General features: G+C 47.3%; 1 protein-coding gene across 1 annotated transcript in view; it reads right to left on the bottom strand.

Moving 5' to 3' along the window:
* The window catches only part of LOC8032615 (serine/threonine-protein kinase unc-51), an 83,810-nt gene that overhangs the window by 5,274 nt on the left and 59,466 nt on the right, over window positions 1–19,070 (bottom strand). Inside the window, exons 8-21 of the mRNA XM_029970293.4 lie at window positions 18,568–18,669; window positions 17,588–17,646; window positions 16,517–16,599; window positions 16,351–16,395; window positions 14,211–14,551; window positions 12,267–12,503; window positions 10,527–10,620; window positions 9,711–9,833; window positions 7,997–8,197; window positions 5,933–6,037; window positions 4,346–4,548; window positions 3,456–3,584; window positions 2,672–2,836; window positions 1,932–2,084 (exon numbers count right to left, since the gene is read on the bottom strand). Coding sequence (XP_029826153.2) covers window positions 1,932–2,084; window positions 2,672–2,836; window positions 3,456–3,584; window positions 4,346–4,548; window positions 5,933–6,037; window positions 7,997–8,197; window positions 9,711–9,833; window positions 10,527–10,620; window positions 12,267–12,503; window positions 14,211–14,551; window positions 16,351–16,395; window positions 16,517–16,599; window positions 17,588–17,646; window positions 18,568–18,669 — 2,040 coding nt within the window. The remainder of the gene's footprint in view (window positions 1–1,931; window positions 2,085–2,671; window positions 2,837–3,455; window positions 3,585–4,345; window positions 4,549–5,932; window positions 6,038–7,996; window positions 8,198–9,710; window positions 9,834–10,526; window positions 10,621–12,266; window positions 12,504–14,210; window positions 14,552–16,350; window positions 16,396–16,516; window positions 16,600–17,587; window positions 17,647–18,567; window positions 18,670–19,070) is intronic.

Below are 19,070 nucleotides of genomic sequence, written 5' to 3'. Positions count from 1 at the left end.
AGATGAAGGACCAGCGAAGCTGGTCCTTCATCTTTACATGAACCTCAAGTACGATTCCTAGAGGACAACATCTAGGACGACCTCAAGGACGACTTCTAAGATGACCTCGAGGACAACCTCGAGGACGATGCCTATGACAACCTCAAGGACGACTTCTAGGACGACCTCGAAGACGCCGCCTATGGTGACCTCTCGGACGACCTCTCGGACGATGCCTGGAGTTGATAACAAGGGATCAGGACCTCACTATCTAATAATGCCAAGAAAGGCTGACTCACGTTGGTTGCCCTCTGTTATATACTAGCCGATGTCGCGAGATGTCTCATATTTACAGAGTAAATCCTCGTGACAAAAGGAGTCGCGTGATAAATGAAGACTGCTGTGTTCCGAAACCGCTACACGTCTCCATATTGTCTCGTCAGCTCCAGAGTATCTTTTTATTTTTATTTATTTATACTTGCCACGAGCAATGGGGAACTGGTTGCCCCCTCTTTTTATTTTTATTTATTCATACTTGCCACGGCCAATGGGGAGTTTTCTGTTGACATGTGAGGACACATTTTTCCTCACTCACTTCTGTGGAAATGTTCAGGAACTAAGCAAAGCAAATATCAAGTGCCCACTCCAGACTTTCGAGCCGACCCAGCTAACCGAGAAGCTCTTTGCCGTCGGCCGGTTCTCCAAGCACCACGGTATAAAGTGGCGAAGCCTACCTCACAGTGTGCCCCTTCTGCATTTTTGCCCTTATACAAAACAAGTTTTCATCCCCATTTTCCGAGGCTGTCTAGAAATTTTGAGGGGGCACTTTGAGCAGTTCATTCACAGTAAGTCAGAGAGATAGCTGGAACATGTCACGGCGAAGTCATTGGGCATCGGCGTCGCACTTACGCACCATGGGGTATGTGAACGAAAGCATTCGGAACAAAATAAACATCTCACCACATTGTTCCAAACGCTTTTGTTTCTTTTTTTCAGCACATCTCCTGGCACAAGCTTTTGGCATTGATGGTGTTACAAAGGAATTTCGTCATCGTCTATTTATTTTTCTCCAGAGAACACGTGCAGTGGGCATCAAGTACTGGAAAACCTCCAAGTTTAAAGCAAGCTGTTAACTCTGCGGCGTAGCTCAGTGGTAACGCTTACTATTCGCACGCAGCAGACCCAGGTTCAATTCCCGCAAAAGCGGGCAATCTTTTTCGAGGATTTGGCAACATCGATGACAGAAGCCCTACATCGCCAACAACAACATCAACGATGACAACCACTACTATAACATCAACAACTACAACAATGGACATCATTTCCAGTGGTAGGAAGAGCCCATAACAGCTATTGCTGTAAAACTCCCGAGCCTTGCAAGGGGGTAGGGGTTGCGTGACTTGACCGAGCAGGCAGACCGTAGACGATAATTTACAAGGGAAATCAACAATGTCTTTCTGCATTTATTTATTTTTAAAATATCTGTGTTTTGGGGTCATCTGCTTCAGACTGACGCTAAAGCAATGACTATCGGTGTAAAAAGCTAATTAACAACCAAAAGTTCCCATTCCAGACTAAAAAGGGAGGGTTTTGACAAAAAAACAGCTCTAGGTAGAGCAAGCATTCCAAGAAATACCGTATAATCCCAAGCAAGCACCCACTAAAATCTGAAATTTGGAGATAATTGTGCAAAACTAGGGGATGGGCGCTCCTTAGGCAAACCACACGTAAAGACATGTCTTCTGCATATTCTCCGAACGACACAAAATTGATGAGTGGGCATTTGTTGCGGGATGGGCGGATGCTCGGTATTTTACGGTAGGTGCTTTTCGGTTTTAATAGACTTTGCCTTTTCGACACGTAGAGACGTTTTTCTCTCTGTGTCGAAGCTTCCAAGCCCTACCCCCGGGCAGATTGCACCAAGGATAGCCAAGAGGCAACAGCCCACCCACCAGGTCCATGGCGTAGGCGTACAGCAGCTTGTTGGTGACTGAGTCCCTGGTTTCCCGCTCCCGAGGGGCCACTGCACCCAAGGCCTGCAGCCTCCTGGCCTGGGACACGCACGTACCCAGGACATCCCGCATCCAGCGCGTCAGGGCACGCACCTGCAACCGCGGGTCATGTTATCCATGCATTGTACCGGCAGTAAAACGTTCCAATCTCTTTTTTTTTTTTTTTTTTTACACTTCATTGTTTAGATTGTGGGACCTCAAACTGGGTTCCTAGAAACAGAGAGATTCTCCAGAGTACCCTCGTGGACTTCCCAAGACGCCAATTTTCCTCGACCGTCGCCACCCCTAGGCAAAGTGTTTCCCCAGTTTAAGCACTATTTTATTAAATCTAAGCTACCTATCTATGCATGCCTACAAGCCAACCACTCCCTGGTATGTTCACTATTGTTTGTAAGCTCCACAAGCTCCTGAACAACTTTATCGAATAAAGCAAGGGCCACCCTTCCTACGCCGGTTAAGAAAGAGCAAGCATACGAAGCATGCCAACGGGCACTGCCTCATTCTGGGCCAAAATGAACAAGTCGGCCTCCAAACTCGGCGTAACCAAACGACGAGTTCAACGAGAATTAACCCTCCCGCTCTTCCGTCTTTCGCAATGTCCCCGCACCAATTGGGAAGATCACGGGCTCGCATACCGCTCCCCTGGGACCTAGATGGAGGGAGCTGCCTCTCGGACTCACCTGTGAGGAGGTGTGGAGCCGGTGGGCCTGCACCTCTCTCCGGGCCATGGCCAGGGCCGAGCCCAGCAGCTCGGCCGCCCGCAGGTACAGCATTAGCTGCTCAGTGCGGCCCAGGCGGCTTTCGCCAAGCACACGGGCGACTTGCTCCTCCGCACTCAGGCACCACTGCACGATACGGGAGGAAGTCAACTACACTGCCACCTTCCGTTACAACCAAAGCACCCCGTCACATTACGCCATAACCGGACCTTCGAACGCCTTCCATGTGAAAGCATCCGTGTAAAGAAAGCCGAAGTCGCGCAACACTGGCAAGTATTAACAATAAGAAAAAATCGTTGCTACAGGTAACTGACTGCCATTCATAACCTCTAATCGGTCGCTTCGTTTCTTTGTACAAGCAAAGCAGCAGTATATTTCTATAAGCAACCGTGGACTGTGACGGGCAGACTCGAGTCGACAGAAAGGGGGAGGGAGGCAGTTGCGGAAGCTTTAGCTTTAAACACGTCTCTAAAGCTAAATCCAGGATTTTCTGACACCATCTCTCTTCACTTTTAAACTAACAGGGCGCGTCACCGTCCAGCGGCGTTGTCAGGCCCTGTGTAGCTTGACTGCCCGCAGTGATGCGTTGGATTTCTTTTCAAATAAATTTTCAGTTGATAGTTGGCACTATCTCGTCGGTTCTTGTTCTTCGTCCATCAAATTTTCCCCGCAGTTTTCCGCAAAGCTAATGGATAATGGCAGCCCCTTCCCAAGAATGGTCCTTCCTTGCAGGGGCAGCACCCACCTGTCTCCACAGCATGGACTCGGACAGGGCGGCCGTGAGGGGCTCCGACGTGGTTCGCGCCAGTTCCAGGATGCAGCTGACCAGAGCCTCGATGAAGTGCAGTTTGGCCAGGGTCTCATTGTGCTCACGCTGCAGGCATGGGGTTCGCACCAGAATTACGACAAAGCCACAACCGACCCACCTGTCAGCGGCGACATACGTGTGGTTTTCGTCCCAAAAATTGCAAGTCAGCTTTGGGGCTTCACGGCAAGCATGGGGCAACGGGCACAACACACTTACGCCAAACAAAGTTTCTTGGCACGCAGCTGCGTGCCCTAAAATCTGTCTCGGCGAATATCCATCGTAAACACTAACCGGATGCCCAAGAAGCGAACAAAGTTGACAGCCAAGAAAGGTGCCTATACCCCCACCAAAAAGTGTTACTTTACATACTGCGAAACAAGTGGGAATAACCTACATTTTGATTCAGTTCAGGGACGGTCGAGCATTTGTGTACAAACAAAGCTCGCCCAGTGTCGCTCGTGTCTATCAATATGGCTGCAAGCAGTCGACAAGTGACTTGCATTTTCTTTCCCGCAGACGCTGCATCACGCAATGCTCTACACAAGGGGTTTACTGGGTTTACCTTACACCTTACGCCGCTTAAATACAAACGTCCAATTTCGTTTTGCCATAGTCCACTGAGGTATGAAGCTTCTGGAAACGACATAAGGCCAAGAGACGCTATTGGACGAAAAGGAGAGCGCTCTCCTTTTCGTCCAATAGCGTCTCTCTGTTTTGGACATCGTTGGGGGCGTGTCCCTCCACACTTCTGGCTTGCCTCCAGAAGCTTCCTACCTCCATGCCAAGATTGGACCCCAAGACGCAACGAGAAAGGGGCCCCCACTCACGTCCAGGAGGGTCTCTTCGGGCAGCTCCGGGGGGGCCTCGAAGTTCGGGGGGTCCCCCTGGGGCGGCGAGGTGCCGAAGGGAAAGCAGCAGCCCCCCACGTTGGGCCCGGGGGACCCGGATCCCCCAGACACGCGTTGGTGCAGTCCCCAGTCGCCGCTGCCGAAGGGCAGCATGGCCGTGCCGCTTGTCGGGCTGTACGAGCCTGCACCACACGCAGGGGAGTGAGCTGCAGAGCACTCCCTCTCTTTTGCTCCAGAGTTCAAGTGCAACGGCAGTTCTGCCGTCCGATCGGGGTACAAAGTGGAGCCACCGAATGAGTTGTGCTTCGGAGCAGCCCTCTTCAAACCTTTCGGTTCTGAGAAACCCGTCTTTTTCGAATGGCAGCTGCGAAATCACTCCCGAACTTGGTGTCGGTGTAACGGAGCCTATGGATATTGTAAACAATAATGCCCATACTAGAAGAAGTTCGGTTGATACTTATGCATTAATGAAAGGCTTAAATCGGTTTAAATGGTGCTCAGTCCGAAAAAGCACCTAATGCAGAGACTGGGTCATTCGAGGAAATTTGGGAGCTCAAGAATCCCTGGGGGAGCCTCTGGGTTCCTGCCGGATGGATGGATGGACAGTAATGGCTCTACCCTTGGTAATGGGTGGTAGCTTGTGCCACCTGGCCCAAGTATAAAAAGACAAATGTACGATTCCTCCCGCCCTTCTAGGCCAATTTTCTCCCCCTATCACCGAGATGACCTTTGAGGGATCAGGAAAAAACCTAAAAACGTAGGCCCTCGCCCCTTCCCCCCGCCGAGTGTCGCCAAATTTTCTATGGTCGAACCTAGTCGGCGTTACCGATTTGGGCCAGAGTGACTTTGGGCCACTCCGGCCCAAAGTCACTCTGGCCCAAATTGAAACTCCCACCCACCCCAGCCCTTTGGGCCGGGGTGGGTGGGAGTCCCAATTTTTCTCTGTCCTGCCTTTCCCTGGCTGTGCTAGTTAGTCCTACTTTGTTCAGTTTTCCCTAGGTAATTTACACAAATCTTCTGCAATCTTAAAATCCTAGTTGCCAGCTAATTGAAGCCTTATCCGAGATTGCAGGGAAAATCTTCTCAGTCTTCCAGAAACTATGAGACAATCTGCGACAGATCAAAACGACATCGTCCGAGCTTCCCAATGCGTTGTCTAAAGCTTGGAAAGCCGTATTTTATCATTCCAACCATCACGTTTTGCATCCACTCTGCACTAAGCACCCAAGATGGTAATGCCTCGAAGAAAATCGAAGAACAGACTGCCAATAAATGTAACTTACTGAGTGGCTGTAGTATGAAGCATTGGGTGACAGCATTCACTTGGAATAACGGGAATAAGACGATGTGAGGCTAGAGTCTAGAGTGCTAGAGGCTAGAGTGTTAAAATTTTGCACGCGTACGGTATCAAATTTCGAGAGATCAAAGTATAGTATGTGAGGTCGGGGGACCATGTCTTTGTGACGTTTGTTTGTGGAAATTTTCGGAGAAATTAGCGCTATGAAGAAATGAAACTGCCTGCAGTGTGCAACAAAAAGACTAGGTTTGCAGGGGGTTCCAGCGTACCTAAAGCAGCTTGTTCGGACCCCAGGTTGGCTCTGAGGAATGCGCCAGGGTCGTACAGCCTGCCGCCTGCGCTGCCGGACTTGTGAATCCCGCATTCTAGGTGGTCTACAAAGACAAGACAAGAACGGATCACCGAACTGCCTCGTCGTATCTTCGATTCACTACTGAGGTCCGGCTACCCTTGACACAACAACACACACGCTCCCTACCCAGTCCCACTGTAAGGAGTCTTTAAAGTTTGGCACTTCACTTCGCACCAACTGTGGAACGTCCTGTAAATCAATGCGATTTTATTGAAGCGTTACTTTCCTCTCCTTGAAATGTGGAAAGTCAGGGTTAATAGGTGGGCGATAATGGCTTATTTATGCCCCACTTTTCGATGTAGAACTTTGGAATAAAAAGCGGGACCCTCGAGAGATTCTGAATTTTGAAACCATTCATTCATCACTCTAACCCAACGCTTCACTGAGCACTGTTTTCAGAACCATCTTACATATCATCACGCAACAATCATCAACTAAAAGTTAGAATTATAAATTGCAGCATGTCTACTTTTAATGCCTCCTTTTTACCCCAAACCTCAATTGATTGGAAACACCTTCCTGCATTCATAGTTTCAATTACTAACACTACTGATTTTAGAATTAGAATTACTAATTTGTTAATTAATGTGTCATATTAACTTTGTATTTTTGTATTTCTGCTTTCTTTTTTTTTTCTTTTTCACTCTTATATGTATGCTACAGCGCCTACTCCTCTCTGATGCCTTCAGGCCCCAAGAAAAATAATAATAAAATGAAATAGCACTAAAATGCTTTCGGGGGGACACACTTCTTGAACACAAGAAACAACAAGCAATCAACATCCTGTTTGAAAGTCTCACAAGAGAGATGCATGGCAAAGCCAAATGTGGCAAAGTAGAATGCACATGTGGACTTCTAAGACCGCACTAGTTTTCAAATGATCAAAATAAGCCCTTACCACCTTTAGGCAAACAAGCACAACCCTCTCCGACGCATGCATCTTGGAGCACGAGGTCATACCACGTGCAGAACGAGTGCTGTTTCCCTGGCAGCACGCTCATGCACCCCAGAAGTCAACGCGGCGGGCCCAGCGCCTCGGCAGAAGGTCAGGACGGCCAGAGCTTCTCCGTGGCCGGACTGCTCGACACGGCTAATCTCTTCCGACTGCTGCCACTAGACTTACAGACCCTAACGCTGACTGCTCGCAGCCCTCTACCAACGTCGCACGAGGAGTCTTGGGAACTCTGTAGAGTATTTGCAACCCAAGTGTCGCCGGGTGCGTCGTCTGCGACGTAATCCTAACTTTCACCCATTTGTCTCTTTCAGTCTTCCCCTCTCCTATCATAACCATTATCATCGCATTACCGTAGAGTTCAGAGAGAATGCCCGCCCCCGAGAGATTGCCCATCCTGTTTTTCTGGCTAAATATCTGTAACATAAAAATTCCGAAACATTGCCCTCCCCAATCCCCGCTGGACGTCACGATTGATACGATTCCCGCCGGGAATCGTATCAACTGCGCAATTTGCTATACCGGCATGTATGACGAGCAAGTTCATGGTGGGTTCCAGGTTTTTTTTGTCCGTGATCTGCGCACGCAATATCGGTTCCCGTGACAAGCAGGTTTGTAGCGGGTTCCCGCATGTTTACTGCACCATGAAACTTGAATTTGCTGCATCCGCGATATTCGTTCCCGTGAGATGCCAATTCTCAGCAGATTATCTTTTATGAAGTTTTGCTGCGCCATCCCCAAAGATAGCCCACCCTATGCTTTTCACCATTTATCTCTTCATTTTGGGTGGGCATTCTTTCGGAACTTTACAGAAGCTTTTTCTCTAGAGTGGGTTTCTTCGGACTCTAAGCGCGGCAGGCTGGCAGATGCTCTAGCTCAAGGGTTTTTACCCATCTGCTTAGATTGGCGCGCACCTGTTTCTTGCCAATAGATCACTTAATCGCTTAGTCACGCCAAGCGATTCTTCCTGAATAAAACATTGTGCACGACGACGTTACGCGCCACGTTTTGCGGCGGCCTGCCCCTCACCGGCTGCACAGGGGTCCCTGGCCATCTCTGGCAGAGTCATGGCCCGGACCGCAAAGTTCTGGGCTGGGGCCCCGTTGAGGTTGTCCAGGCCCCTTAGCCCCACGGGGGAGCCCAGGATCGGGGACAGCACCTGGTTGGCGTTGGCCCCCGCAGACGCCAGGCTTGCCAGCCCAGCCAGCTGGTTGGCGTTGCCCGCGCACACTGCACACGCAACGCGATTGCTCAGTCAGCATGACGGAAGCAACTTGCGACATACGTACGTGCCGGTTACACAACGACTGTACGATGCGTCAGCAGTTTGCTGCAAGTGGACCACCATTTACGCGACCACCCCGTTGAGAAGTTAGTTTATTCGAAAGCACCGAGAGAATGTGAACAGCAGAGCATCTCTTTCAGACACCCCACCTCCGGAACCCGTTCTCGCCTTTCGCTGCGCTTCGGTTGCGTGTGCACGCTCGAATCTGTCATTGAAAGTAGGAAGTTTGCGCCGGTGCTGAAACAATGAAAGCCTTTCCCTACTGTTCTTGTTTTGCCACCGACTATAGCGTTTACCATAAGAGTAGTTTCGGAAGGGGACCTCGTGGACACACAAGCTTGGCAGGAGATGTATTGTTAACGAACCTGGCTTCTTCACAACCCGAAGAAGCAAAGTCCCTTAGAAAAATGTTACTTAGCCCACTTTGAAGTTTTCAGAAGATTCCTTTTTAAGTTCTTCCTACCAGCTTCCACTGCCTTCATGCTTCACCGCTTCGACAGTTTGTTGCTGGCAGAGGCTGTCACAAATCAGCCGCACCAAACAACTCCCTGCCGAGTAACGACTCGCGCGTTTAAGGGGGACACTGGCTAAAGATTTAATTTCTGAACTATTCAAGTGATCGAAATAAAATTTGCAGGGGAGATTCAACATCCTAGAGAGCTGAAAGTTTGCATTCTGCAAACTTTCAGCTCTCTAAGACTAGTTTACGTGTGTCACTCTTCGTTAAGAAATCTATGATATGCAAATGAAGCTATTAAGCACCATTTCGACTGCATGAATATAAAGTGTGAGATGCGGGACTTCGAGCTATCTAGTTTTTCAAACTTATATGTAAATATTTCAGGAAGAGGAATTACCTCAAAAAATGAGATGCATATCTCTCCTATGTCAATTTATGAAAAAAAATTTTTCTCAATGAGCACTTCAACTTAAAACAATATGAAGTAGATAGCCCAATTCCCCAGTAAATTTAAGTTCCGAAAGCATCTTGATTGTGATACCGGAATAATTTTACCTTCTAACAAAAGATTCCTTCGTATGAAATTGCAGCAAAAAGTGGAACTGAGAAAAGTGCATTCAAACATTGAACTCCTTTACTTTGTTACTGCCTCATAATGTGTTGAAAATATTTTATTTCAACATAACTATTTGGCATATGGTTATCAAATTTAGAGTAAGGGAATATAATTAATTCCTAAAACCTAAAACTGATTTTTTTTTTTTTTTTTAATTTGGAAATTTAGGTTTTTTTTTATTCTTAAATTGGATGCTTCCAAGAACCTCGCGCAGAACAGCCGAAGTATGGCGTGACTGTGGTGGCACAATGGCCCTTTGAAAGGATTGTGCAAATCATTTTCTTTTCTAAGTTTGGTTCACGTGATTCTTGACATCAGGGACAACTGCTTCGTTTGTACGGTCTCCTCGCTTGGAAGGAGGGCCAAGTATTGTGCCGCTCACCGTGCCGACGCAGCGGGGACCCCACGGTGGGCAAGGGGATGCCGTGCCTCACCCTGGGGGGAGTGCCTCCGCTCAGGTGGCGCCTGCGGCCGCCGCTTGGGGGGGTGCCAATGTGGAACTGGACTGCGGGCACGGGGGAAGACACAGACAGATTGGTCGACGATTGGCACCGTGCGCGAGCTCACGTTACGGCGATGGCAATTGAAACGAGGGTGAAAAAAACGCCCCCCCGACTGGCGAGCCATCTTTGTCACGCTTGCCATGGCACAATGTCATGGTCCTGCTTCGATGCGGCATCTAAAGAGTGGTGTCAAATACCTCTTTTAGGCACCTCTTAGGCACCGCAATTCTTTCTTTTGGGAAAAGGAGGCTGGCTTTCTGTAGAATTATAACCTTTTTTGACATATTTTTGACAAAAAAGGGGCCATGACAATGTGCCTACAATGTTTTCAAGTTTAGAAAAACAGATCAATAATTATAACTGCAACTAAAAACAAAAAGGTTGTCTCGTTTTTGTTTGCACTCAGCCCACCCCTCACTGCTAAAGTTTTAAGCGGACATTTTTTAACGGGGTTTCTCTTTCGACAGTGCCTGCAATGTGTCCTTCGGACACAAAACAAGGTCCCCTACAAAACAAGCTTCCCAACCTCGTTTCCGAAATGCTCAAATTCACGCAAACAACAAAAGGTGGAACAAAGACCGGTTTCTTTATTCCCACAAGCTAGCAGGACTGGTCAATTCCTCTCCCTTCGCAAGCATGTGGGCACCGGTGCATCCAAACCGTCCGATCGGTTCATGCAGAAGTGCACCGCTCACCGTTGGGCGGGGACATGTTGGCAAAGTCAGGGGTCCTGCGTCCCAGGTCGCTTGAGTTGGAGCCCACAGAATCCCTGCGCTCCACTTGCATCAGCTGAGAGGCCCACGGGTGCAAAAGAATGTGCGCAGAGACGAACGTCAGACTCTGGTGACTCGAAACGCACCAACCCAAAGACTAATTCACGTCGAAAACTGCATAGCCTCGGTAGTTCTCCTTGGCGTCAACTACTGCTCCAGTCACAATGCAACGTGCAAGGCATTAATTCTGAAAGAAGGCTCCCAAATTTTCTTGATTACACCCACCCCTCAGTAAATTGCTTTAACACATAATGTGCTTTAGGGCTGACTTCCAAGCCTAGAGCATTACAAAACGTTTGAACGACAATATGACAACACGGCCAGAAGTTTTTGCAAGAGTTTTGTTTGATTCCCTCGGTGGGAATCGAACTGCCCACCGCCTGCTCGGAAATCCAATAATACGCTATCCCCTGCACTAGCGGAGCAGCTTCGGTTAGCGCGGCAGTAGTTGGTATACGTGTACTTGCACCGCTGCAAAAAAACCTTAGCATAAGCTGCTCAAAACAATAGACCCTTTCCGGAATTCAGTGCCATCTGGTGACTCAAATGGCAGTTTACCTTTTACTATACTAATGGCGGCAATGAACCTGTGGTCTGCAGTATTTAATGGGGCACCGTCACTTAAAGGTCAACGGTAAACGAGAATGTGCACTTCACTAAGATTATTTTTCAGTCTCTTATAGTGTCGATGGCAAAACAAACGCAGCCAGTCGAAACGAAGCGCCAACCCACATAGGCGCCTTGATAAAGTCCTATACATCAAGGGTCTTTGAAGCCGAGTGAGTGCTACTAACAGATTGACTGGGACTGAGTTAAAAATGAACGCTTACGCAGCTGTTACGTCCAATTCCTGCTTCACTTCGCGCTAAAATCTAGAATGTATAGGACCTCGAATCATCTGCTTAGGAGCATCTTCAACTTCTTCCTTCATCAGTAAACAGAAGGCCGCCATTAGTATAGCACATATGGCGTTTTCAGATGATGATAATAGTGATCAAAGTGGTCAGACTGAATTCCGGAAAAAGTCTATTGTGGGAAGAGCTCAAAATATGCCACCCATTCTCTGTCTCTCCATCTTGTCCATAGAAGTAAGACACATCTAAATTTCTTGCCAACGTCTCAAGAACTGGTTCGCACACTCAAGTTTGAATGAATGCCGAGTGTGTCGCGACCGCCTGCAGCCATTTACGAAGACAGAATATAATGGCACACTGGTACCATCTAACGAGTAGCCTCGGAACTGCACACAACTAAACTAAAGATTTTGCGGTAATTCCGTGAACAAATCTACGCATCGTTTATAAGAAATGGTCACTTATACCACTGTCACAAGTACTTTAAGACCATGGTGAAAGAATGAAGCATAAGAAATGAAATATAAGCGGATCCTCAACAGACAGCACCAACGTGTTTGTAAGTGTTTACAACTGGTTGCAGAACACTTTGTTACACTCGGATGCAAATAGCCGACGTAGTAATTCAGCGAGGCCGTTACTCTTTAACAGCCTGTTACAGTACAGCCGGCCGAAGGAATATGGCTTACTTTCTGGTTACCAGCTCGTAGAAAACAAACGTGCTCGAGCTCGATCCGTCGGCTCGACGGTCGCCCTTTTCGGTCGACCCATGCGAACCGGCCCCGACTGTTAAGGTGCCCTTCCTCACCTTGGGCGACCTGGGGGGCCCCTCGTCGGGCGAAGGGGGAAGGGCGGTGCCCCCGACCGAGGAGGAAGAGGAGCCGCAGCTGCGGGCCCGACCCAGGCTGCGCTGCATCTGCTCGTAGGCCAGCTTCTGCGAGGGCACCGGGATGGGCTCCGTGCGGTATGAGGAGACGCCCAGGGCCCCGCTGCGCTCCAGGGCTCGCACCGCCAGGAACGAAGGCCGCGGGGATCCCCCCTCCGCCTTTGGGGAAGAAAGTGAACGTCTAAAATTGTTTCGGGCAGCCGGGTTATATACGCACGGTCCCCTCTCCTCCTCGCTTTCATTTTGCCGAACAATAAGGAGTTTTAGTAGGTCGCTCTGACACCTCCAATAACGATGACGGATGATGAAACGATGCATGCGTGGAAGAGTGCCAGGTATTGTTATCAAAGTGATCGGAACGATCTCTTATGTTTTAATGGCTAATAGCAAAGTCTAGCGTAGTCTAGTTTGTCAGCGAAGGTGAAGAGAAGTGAATGTAGGGCACCCACTTTCGAAATGCCTTGGCCCAGTTTGAAGTCCCATTTCTTGGCCGAGCACACTCAAGTTGGCCTTTTATCGGCGCTTTTAAGGCGTTATGGGTCTGGCCTACGTGAGATCCGCAGAACAGAATGAAAAGGCATCACGAGAAAGCAATGAATTATCATAATTACAACTTATTCGGAGGGAAAAAATATCCACTGTTCCATCACACACTCCGACCTTTATCCGTGGGACGGATACATTTAATTTTTTTTTAGTTTACCAAACTTCCTCACAAATGCTTTTTTTAAAATTATTTTTGTATACTGTTGAGACCGCTTATAATCAAGTAAACGAGAATAGCAAATTACTTCGCTATATCCGCTATTTAGTTATAACCAACTTTGGTTATAACGAAGTGGAAAAGGGAATTGGAAATCGTGATCACTTCGCTGTAGCCGCTATTTCGTTATAACTGACTTTGTTATAACCGGTCTCGACAGTAGACCTTTTTAATGTTTACGAACACAAGCAGTCTCTTGTCTACCAAGAGACTTCCAGTCACTCCATTTCAGGAGGCCTTCTGCACCTGTTTATGCTACCCATTTCTAGGAAATAGTGCTACAGAAATCACCAACTCAGAGACTTAGCAAGGTCCTTGCGCTGCGCTACTCAACATATATAGCGTGAGCAGACGGCCCGTTTTGGCCAGGACAGTCCCATTTTTGTAGGTCCGCTTTTGCTGTCCCGTCTTTTTGTCCCAATAAAGAACCATGTTCTGTTTTTGCAGAAGTGCATAGTTTCGAAATTGGCACCAAGCGAGTTGAAGCAAATCGAAACTATACAAGTATAATTTACAAAAATAACCGTAGGTACTTTAAAATGTTTAACCAGAGAGTAAAATTTAGAACTGTTCTTGCCCACAAACACATTTTCTCTAGCGAAGACGCCTGTGTAGAAATATATTTTTGAGTTACTGGATATAACACGCATGTAGAATTTCGATTGGCAACACTACACTATTTTTCGAAAATGGCGAAAAAACACATCTGTGTTCCTCCCCCTCCACTCCCGCTGAGATGTCCCATTTTCTACTTTGAGGGATATGGTCACCCTAAACATATAAGAGGTGATCCGTCGTCTTATGAGAGTATGAAAAAAATCACCAACGAATCCCTCACTGATCGATTCTTTAGCTAAGCACCTGAAGAAGAACTGGCCGAGAAATATTTAGTAAATACTGCAAGGAGCAGTTCTACGACGAGATTGCTTGTCCTCTCATCCGACTAGAAGTTTGCGGGGATGCAAAATGCAACAGCGTCTCCTTGCGGCGCTTTTACGAAAACAGTATTTAGATGAATTTCAAAGTTACTACACACTCAAAAAAATTTAGAAAAAAGCAAACTCTTTTTGTTTCATTGTCCATGCATTGACGCAAACTCCCACCTGAGCGCCCATGGCCGGGGTGGCAGCCACGGTGGTCTTGGAGGATCCGCTGCCGGAGTCGACCGACTGCCACCGCCCCGGTTGGTAGTCCGGGTACAGGGGGGCCGGCACCATGACGAAGTCCTGCTCCTCGGGTGGGGTGGACGAGGAGGCCGGGCTCTTGGAGGCCGCGTGGACGGGAGAGGCCGCCAGGGCGGGCTCCTCCCCGCACCAGCCCTGCGGGGACGGGGGCAGGTGCCCCGATAGGGGAGAGCCCCCGCAGGCAGGGGGCGTGGCAGAGTGGGCGGGACCGCAGGCCTCAGGGGACGCCGAACGGCGCGAGGGCACGGGCATGGGAGAGCCTGCACATTCGTTTTATTCATTTATTTTAAGGAAAAACCCCACGGGGCCAGAGTATGATAAGAGGAGAGTAAGTTTTAAAATCACATTATTATGTGATTTCACATTATTGTGTGACACGGGAAGACACTGACAATTACTGTGGCTCATTACAACGATAAAGGTTAATCGCGACCATTCGGAACTGTTAAACCTGTACTCTAGAAATTCTTTCATTTTAGGTCAGCGGGAATCGGAACCAACAGTGGTATAAATTGTGCACCCTGGTGTTCTACAGATGTTTACCTTTGTGAAAACCCATGGCGGTGAACATCTTTCGTTCAGATAGGGTGTTTATGATTTAGAAGAGTATACATTCCGGCTCGTTGGTCTGGCATAGTTGGAGAGAATAATGGCACAAAGAAAAAAAAAAGACAAATAAGAGGAACAAACAAAAAGAGTGCTCTTCATAGCTAGGATGCACGCAAAATGTTTATGTACGTCCTACTTAGCCCTTTTATTTGTTGTATCATTTAGGGGAATGCCGCAGATGTCGAGAATGATATAAAAAAATTTTGTTGAGAAGCACCTAGCTTTTTAGCGAAATGTTCCCCAGTTGCAGAATCGGTTTCCAAGCTTCCTTTCTCAATACCAGCTAAACTGTCTAGACCTTAGTGCGAGCATGCCTACGAAGCTGATGAAGCAGTTAAGCTGGCCAGTTAGACAAAAAATGGGCAAGAGAAAACAATTCTGCTGGAATATTTCATTGACGAGATTTCATCTTTCAACTTACAATAGAAGTTGCCAGAAATCCTTCTCTCCAAGTGCACCAGTAATATTGGCTCAAACAACTCCAATATGCTTTTACTAGGCTGCCTCATGTGTAACGGGGAATACTTCTTGCAGCAGATAATTTAGCATGCCAGTAATAACCAATCAGTTCCCCGTTTTCACTGTTACCTTTACCATTAACCTTTCTACGGTCATCGCCGTACATGTATGGCGGCGATTACGCATTTCAAGGCACCCACATATATGCAAAATTATGTGCACTGCGGGAAGTGCTGCTATTTGTTATGTCTAGGGCGGACTATAAATGTAACATCTGCACAATGTTTCGCTTTCCTAGGGCTATTTATAGTTCTGCAATTAGACCCCCTTCGCACGTTGTGAAAGTGAGATGGTTGGTTCACATGTCTGCCGCTTTCGTGGTAGTGGCAACAGACAACAAGTTTCATTACGCCACCGCTGTCGCCATGCATTGTGGAAACCGTAGTGTCTCTGCATAAGCGACAAACCTGCCAAAGGTCTGCATGAGCAGAGCACGAGGTGGCACGAGCTGTCTCACGATGCTTCTGAGGATCGAACTCAGCGGGTGAGAACTTACCATCTAATAAAGAAGCCCCGTAAAGTACCTCAGTTCGAACTTTGAGATCACTGCAATGTCGCGTAAGTGGACGCAACCAAATAAAATCAAATGGAAGAAATGTGACAACTTCTTGCCTTCAATATTTCTATTTGTGCTTCTAAACTGAAACAGCTTGCAAGCACTATACATGCTCCCGCTAGATAATCGAGAAAAAAACCTGCGCATGCACCCTTTCTTTGTACTATTGTTTTTGAAACAAAATCCAACAACTGGGAATCATATTTTAGAAGAAAAAAAAGTCAACCGTCAAAGGGTTAATTACAAACTTTAGACTCGGCACCACTTCCTGTAAGTTACACTAGCACTCAGAAGCTATTCGAAGTGACATCAGACCGGCTTATCAGCGCCCTGGCAGAGATCTACAAAAAAATTTACAAAGGAATGTTCACTCACTGAGCTTGGCCACTCGCTTCAGGAAAGGATGCAAGAAGAAAGCATCTGTATTGAGGGAAAAACACAAAGCGACTGTTAGTGATTGCGCCTTCTTGCGAGACAACAACAATATGTTAATTAGAAACAGATATTCCTCCGTTACAGAGTGACTACAAGCAAGACTTACCAAAGTCCATCCTCTCTCTTGCATTCTTCTTGAGTAGGTTAATGAGAAGATCATGCAACTCGGGAGACGTTCCAGATGGTATCCTGAAGAATGATTGGCGGAGGTATAACAAGAGCTTTGTCCTCGATTTTGTATTCGGATGGAATGTACCTAATTGCACACCCAGAACCAAATGTTATGCACAGTTAAACACGTAGCGGTCACCCCTCTGTGGGATCTGCTTGCAAAAAGCCTCATGACCTGTTGCACTTCACCCTGTCATGCATGCCAGCATACCCATGTCTTTAAGGGCACCACAAAAGTTTCAACACTAAGATTTGTACGCAAGACTCAAAGCAGCAAAACTGCCAACTACCTCAGTAAACCTTTTATTTGCTATGTTGTCTAGTCGAATAGCAAACACTGAAAGGATTATATTTAATAATAACTGGAGAAAATCTTGATGGGCTCTACGATTATCTAGAAGAAAGAAACGTCTATGCCGCAGAGGCATTTAAGAAAGAAAATATGTCACTTTCATCCTGGGAAGGCTTTCTCGATATATCTAATCACTGGTATTTTAAATGTGCTCTACTTGAAATGGTAATTATCAGTCACCTATGTATTTTGAAGCATTCTTATTCAAGTGTCACCACCGAAAGAGCTTTTGATCTTAGGAGCACCCAGCAACTTTTTTTAGGCCCAACCTCTGCACGAATTTTATCCAGTTTGCAATAGCAAATGAAGTCTTCTACAATCTAGGCTCGTCAATGATGTGACACATAAAAAACAAATTAGAGTTACGTAAATGCATGGCTCCTGCACTACACGACGTCGGCCATCCTTTTGAGAAAACTAAGACAGAGCCCTGGAGTACTCAAGTCTCAGGCCAAGTACTCTAGAGATGCGAGTACCAGCGCCCTTAACCACTGCTGCAGGGCAACAGAACACTGGAGAGGGCCTGCCACCTAACGACACACATCATCTCAACTATACATATCTGAGACAAGTCACTAGGGGAACTTCACATAGGTATTTAAAGGAAAGTAATCATGATGTCATGCCCAGAAAAAAGAGCCCCATGTGTCCCACCTTGGCACTAGATTGGTTGTCTTCTCGTAGAATTGCTTCAGAGCTTGTGGTGTCTGGGCCTGCGTCAAACGAGAGAAGGAATATTAATATTCCTAATTTTCATTCCTATTTCTGTATGGATGTACACTCCCATCTGATCAGCAATTCTTGAGTATTCTGCTCTTTGGGAAAGAGTGCTTATATATTTAAAGGAATAGAAAAAACCTTCCAGTTAATATATTTAAAGGAATAGAAAATACCTTTCAGTTAATGTCCTAAATTAACAGAGAGCATGGGCACAGATAACCTAAATTGTTTCAGCTGTAATCCCCCCCCCCTCCCCCCGCATTTAGTTTGGCCTATCATCCATTCACACGCTCAGGAAGTACCTGGGTCACCACTAAATTCTTTTCCGAAATGAATAGTTTCTAACCAACACAGAATGGCCGCCCGACTTTATCCTCTACGTTTCTTTTTCTTAGACACCAGTAGTAATCATACCCGCACTATTCAGCATGAGCGACTCCCCGATGGAAAATTAAAGATAATTTTACACTGCCTCGGCACCACTCAGATGCAACCAACACCTCAGTCACCTAAACCAAAGCTGGGCATTGTAAGACTGTGACGACGTCGGTCAGAATTTGAACAGACAAACAGAGTCGACTGTCTCGCAGGCGTCGGGGCAGCGTTACAAAAGCTTGCTGCCAAGTGTGTTTGTCACGGGCATAAATCCAGCATGTGTCCACAATGTCACTTCTTGTTCTGGCAACATCAGGCTTAGGTGAACATCGGCTCATATTCAGCCTTTCTCCTTTATGTTTTGATCCCGGTAATGCCACGTTCCTAAACTTTTGCCTTCTACCACCCCCGCTAGCATCACATTTTCACAGTGTATCAGCATTGTGCGATTCATAGTTTATGTATGCAGGCCAAGAAACAGGGTTCTGTTTTGTCCCAAACAGCCAGTATAAAAGGCATGTTGAAGGGGAGCCCCTCACCCTAAACGGTGCATTCCCTGTCAGACACTGGAACACGATGGTGCCGATACTCCAGAGGTCGGCCTTGGCGTCATACTGCAGCGACATGATCACCTCGGGTGCCTGCGAGAGTGTGAGGAAAAGTCCCTTCAGGAGGGGGGAGAGGGTCAACGGGAGAGGGCTTCGACACACTGGCAACACCGGCAATGCAAGTTCCGTTGGCTGCTGTCGTCCATGCACACGTTTGCGTTTCCACCATTGAAGGGGCACTCGTGTGGATTCCGAGATCATAAATTTGTTGTCATAACTCAATCTACAAGCTCTAAGCTTATTAAAAAAAAAAACTAAACAACATTCAAGAGCTACCAATTTCCTTATTAAAAATACAATCAAAGATTGTGCCATGCCCCTCCTTCTGCTTCGTGACGCAGAACACCAGAGGGCGCAAGAGGACGGAAGGGCAGGGGAGGGCACGCAACAGCAGGTCACAAGCGACGGCTTCCCGGCAGACCAATTTTTCGACT

This window comes from Ixodes scapularis, unplaced genomic scaffold, assembly GCF_016920785.2.
Source record: "Ixodes scapularis isolate PalLabHiFi unplaced genomic scaffold, ASM1692078v2 PGA_scaffold1__304_contigs__length_218370807, whole genome shotgun sequence".
Lineage (NCBI taxonomy): Eukaryota > Metazoa > Arthropoda > Arachnida > Ixodida > Ixodidae > Ixodes > Ixodes scapularis.
This window is presented reverse-complemented; position numbering and strand designations above follow the sequence as displayed.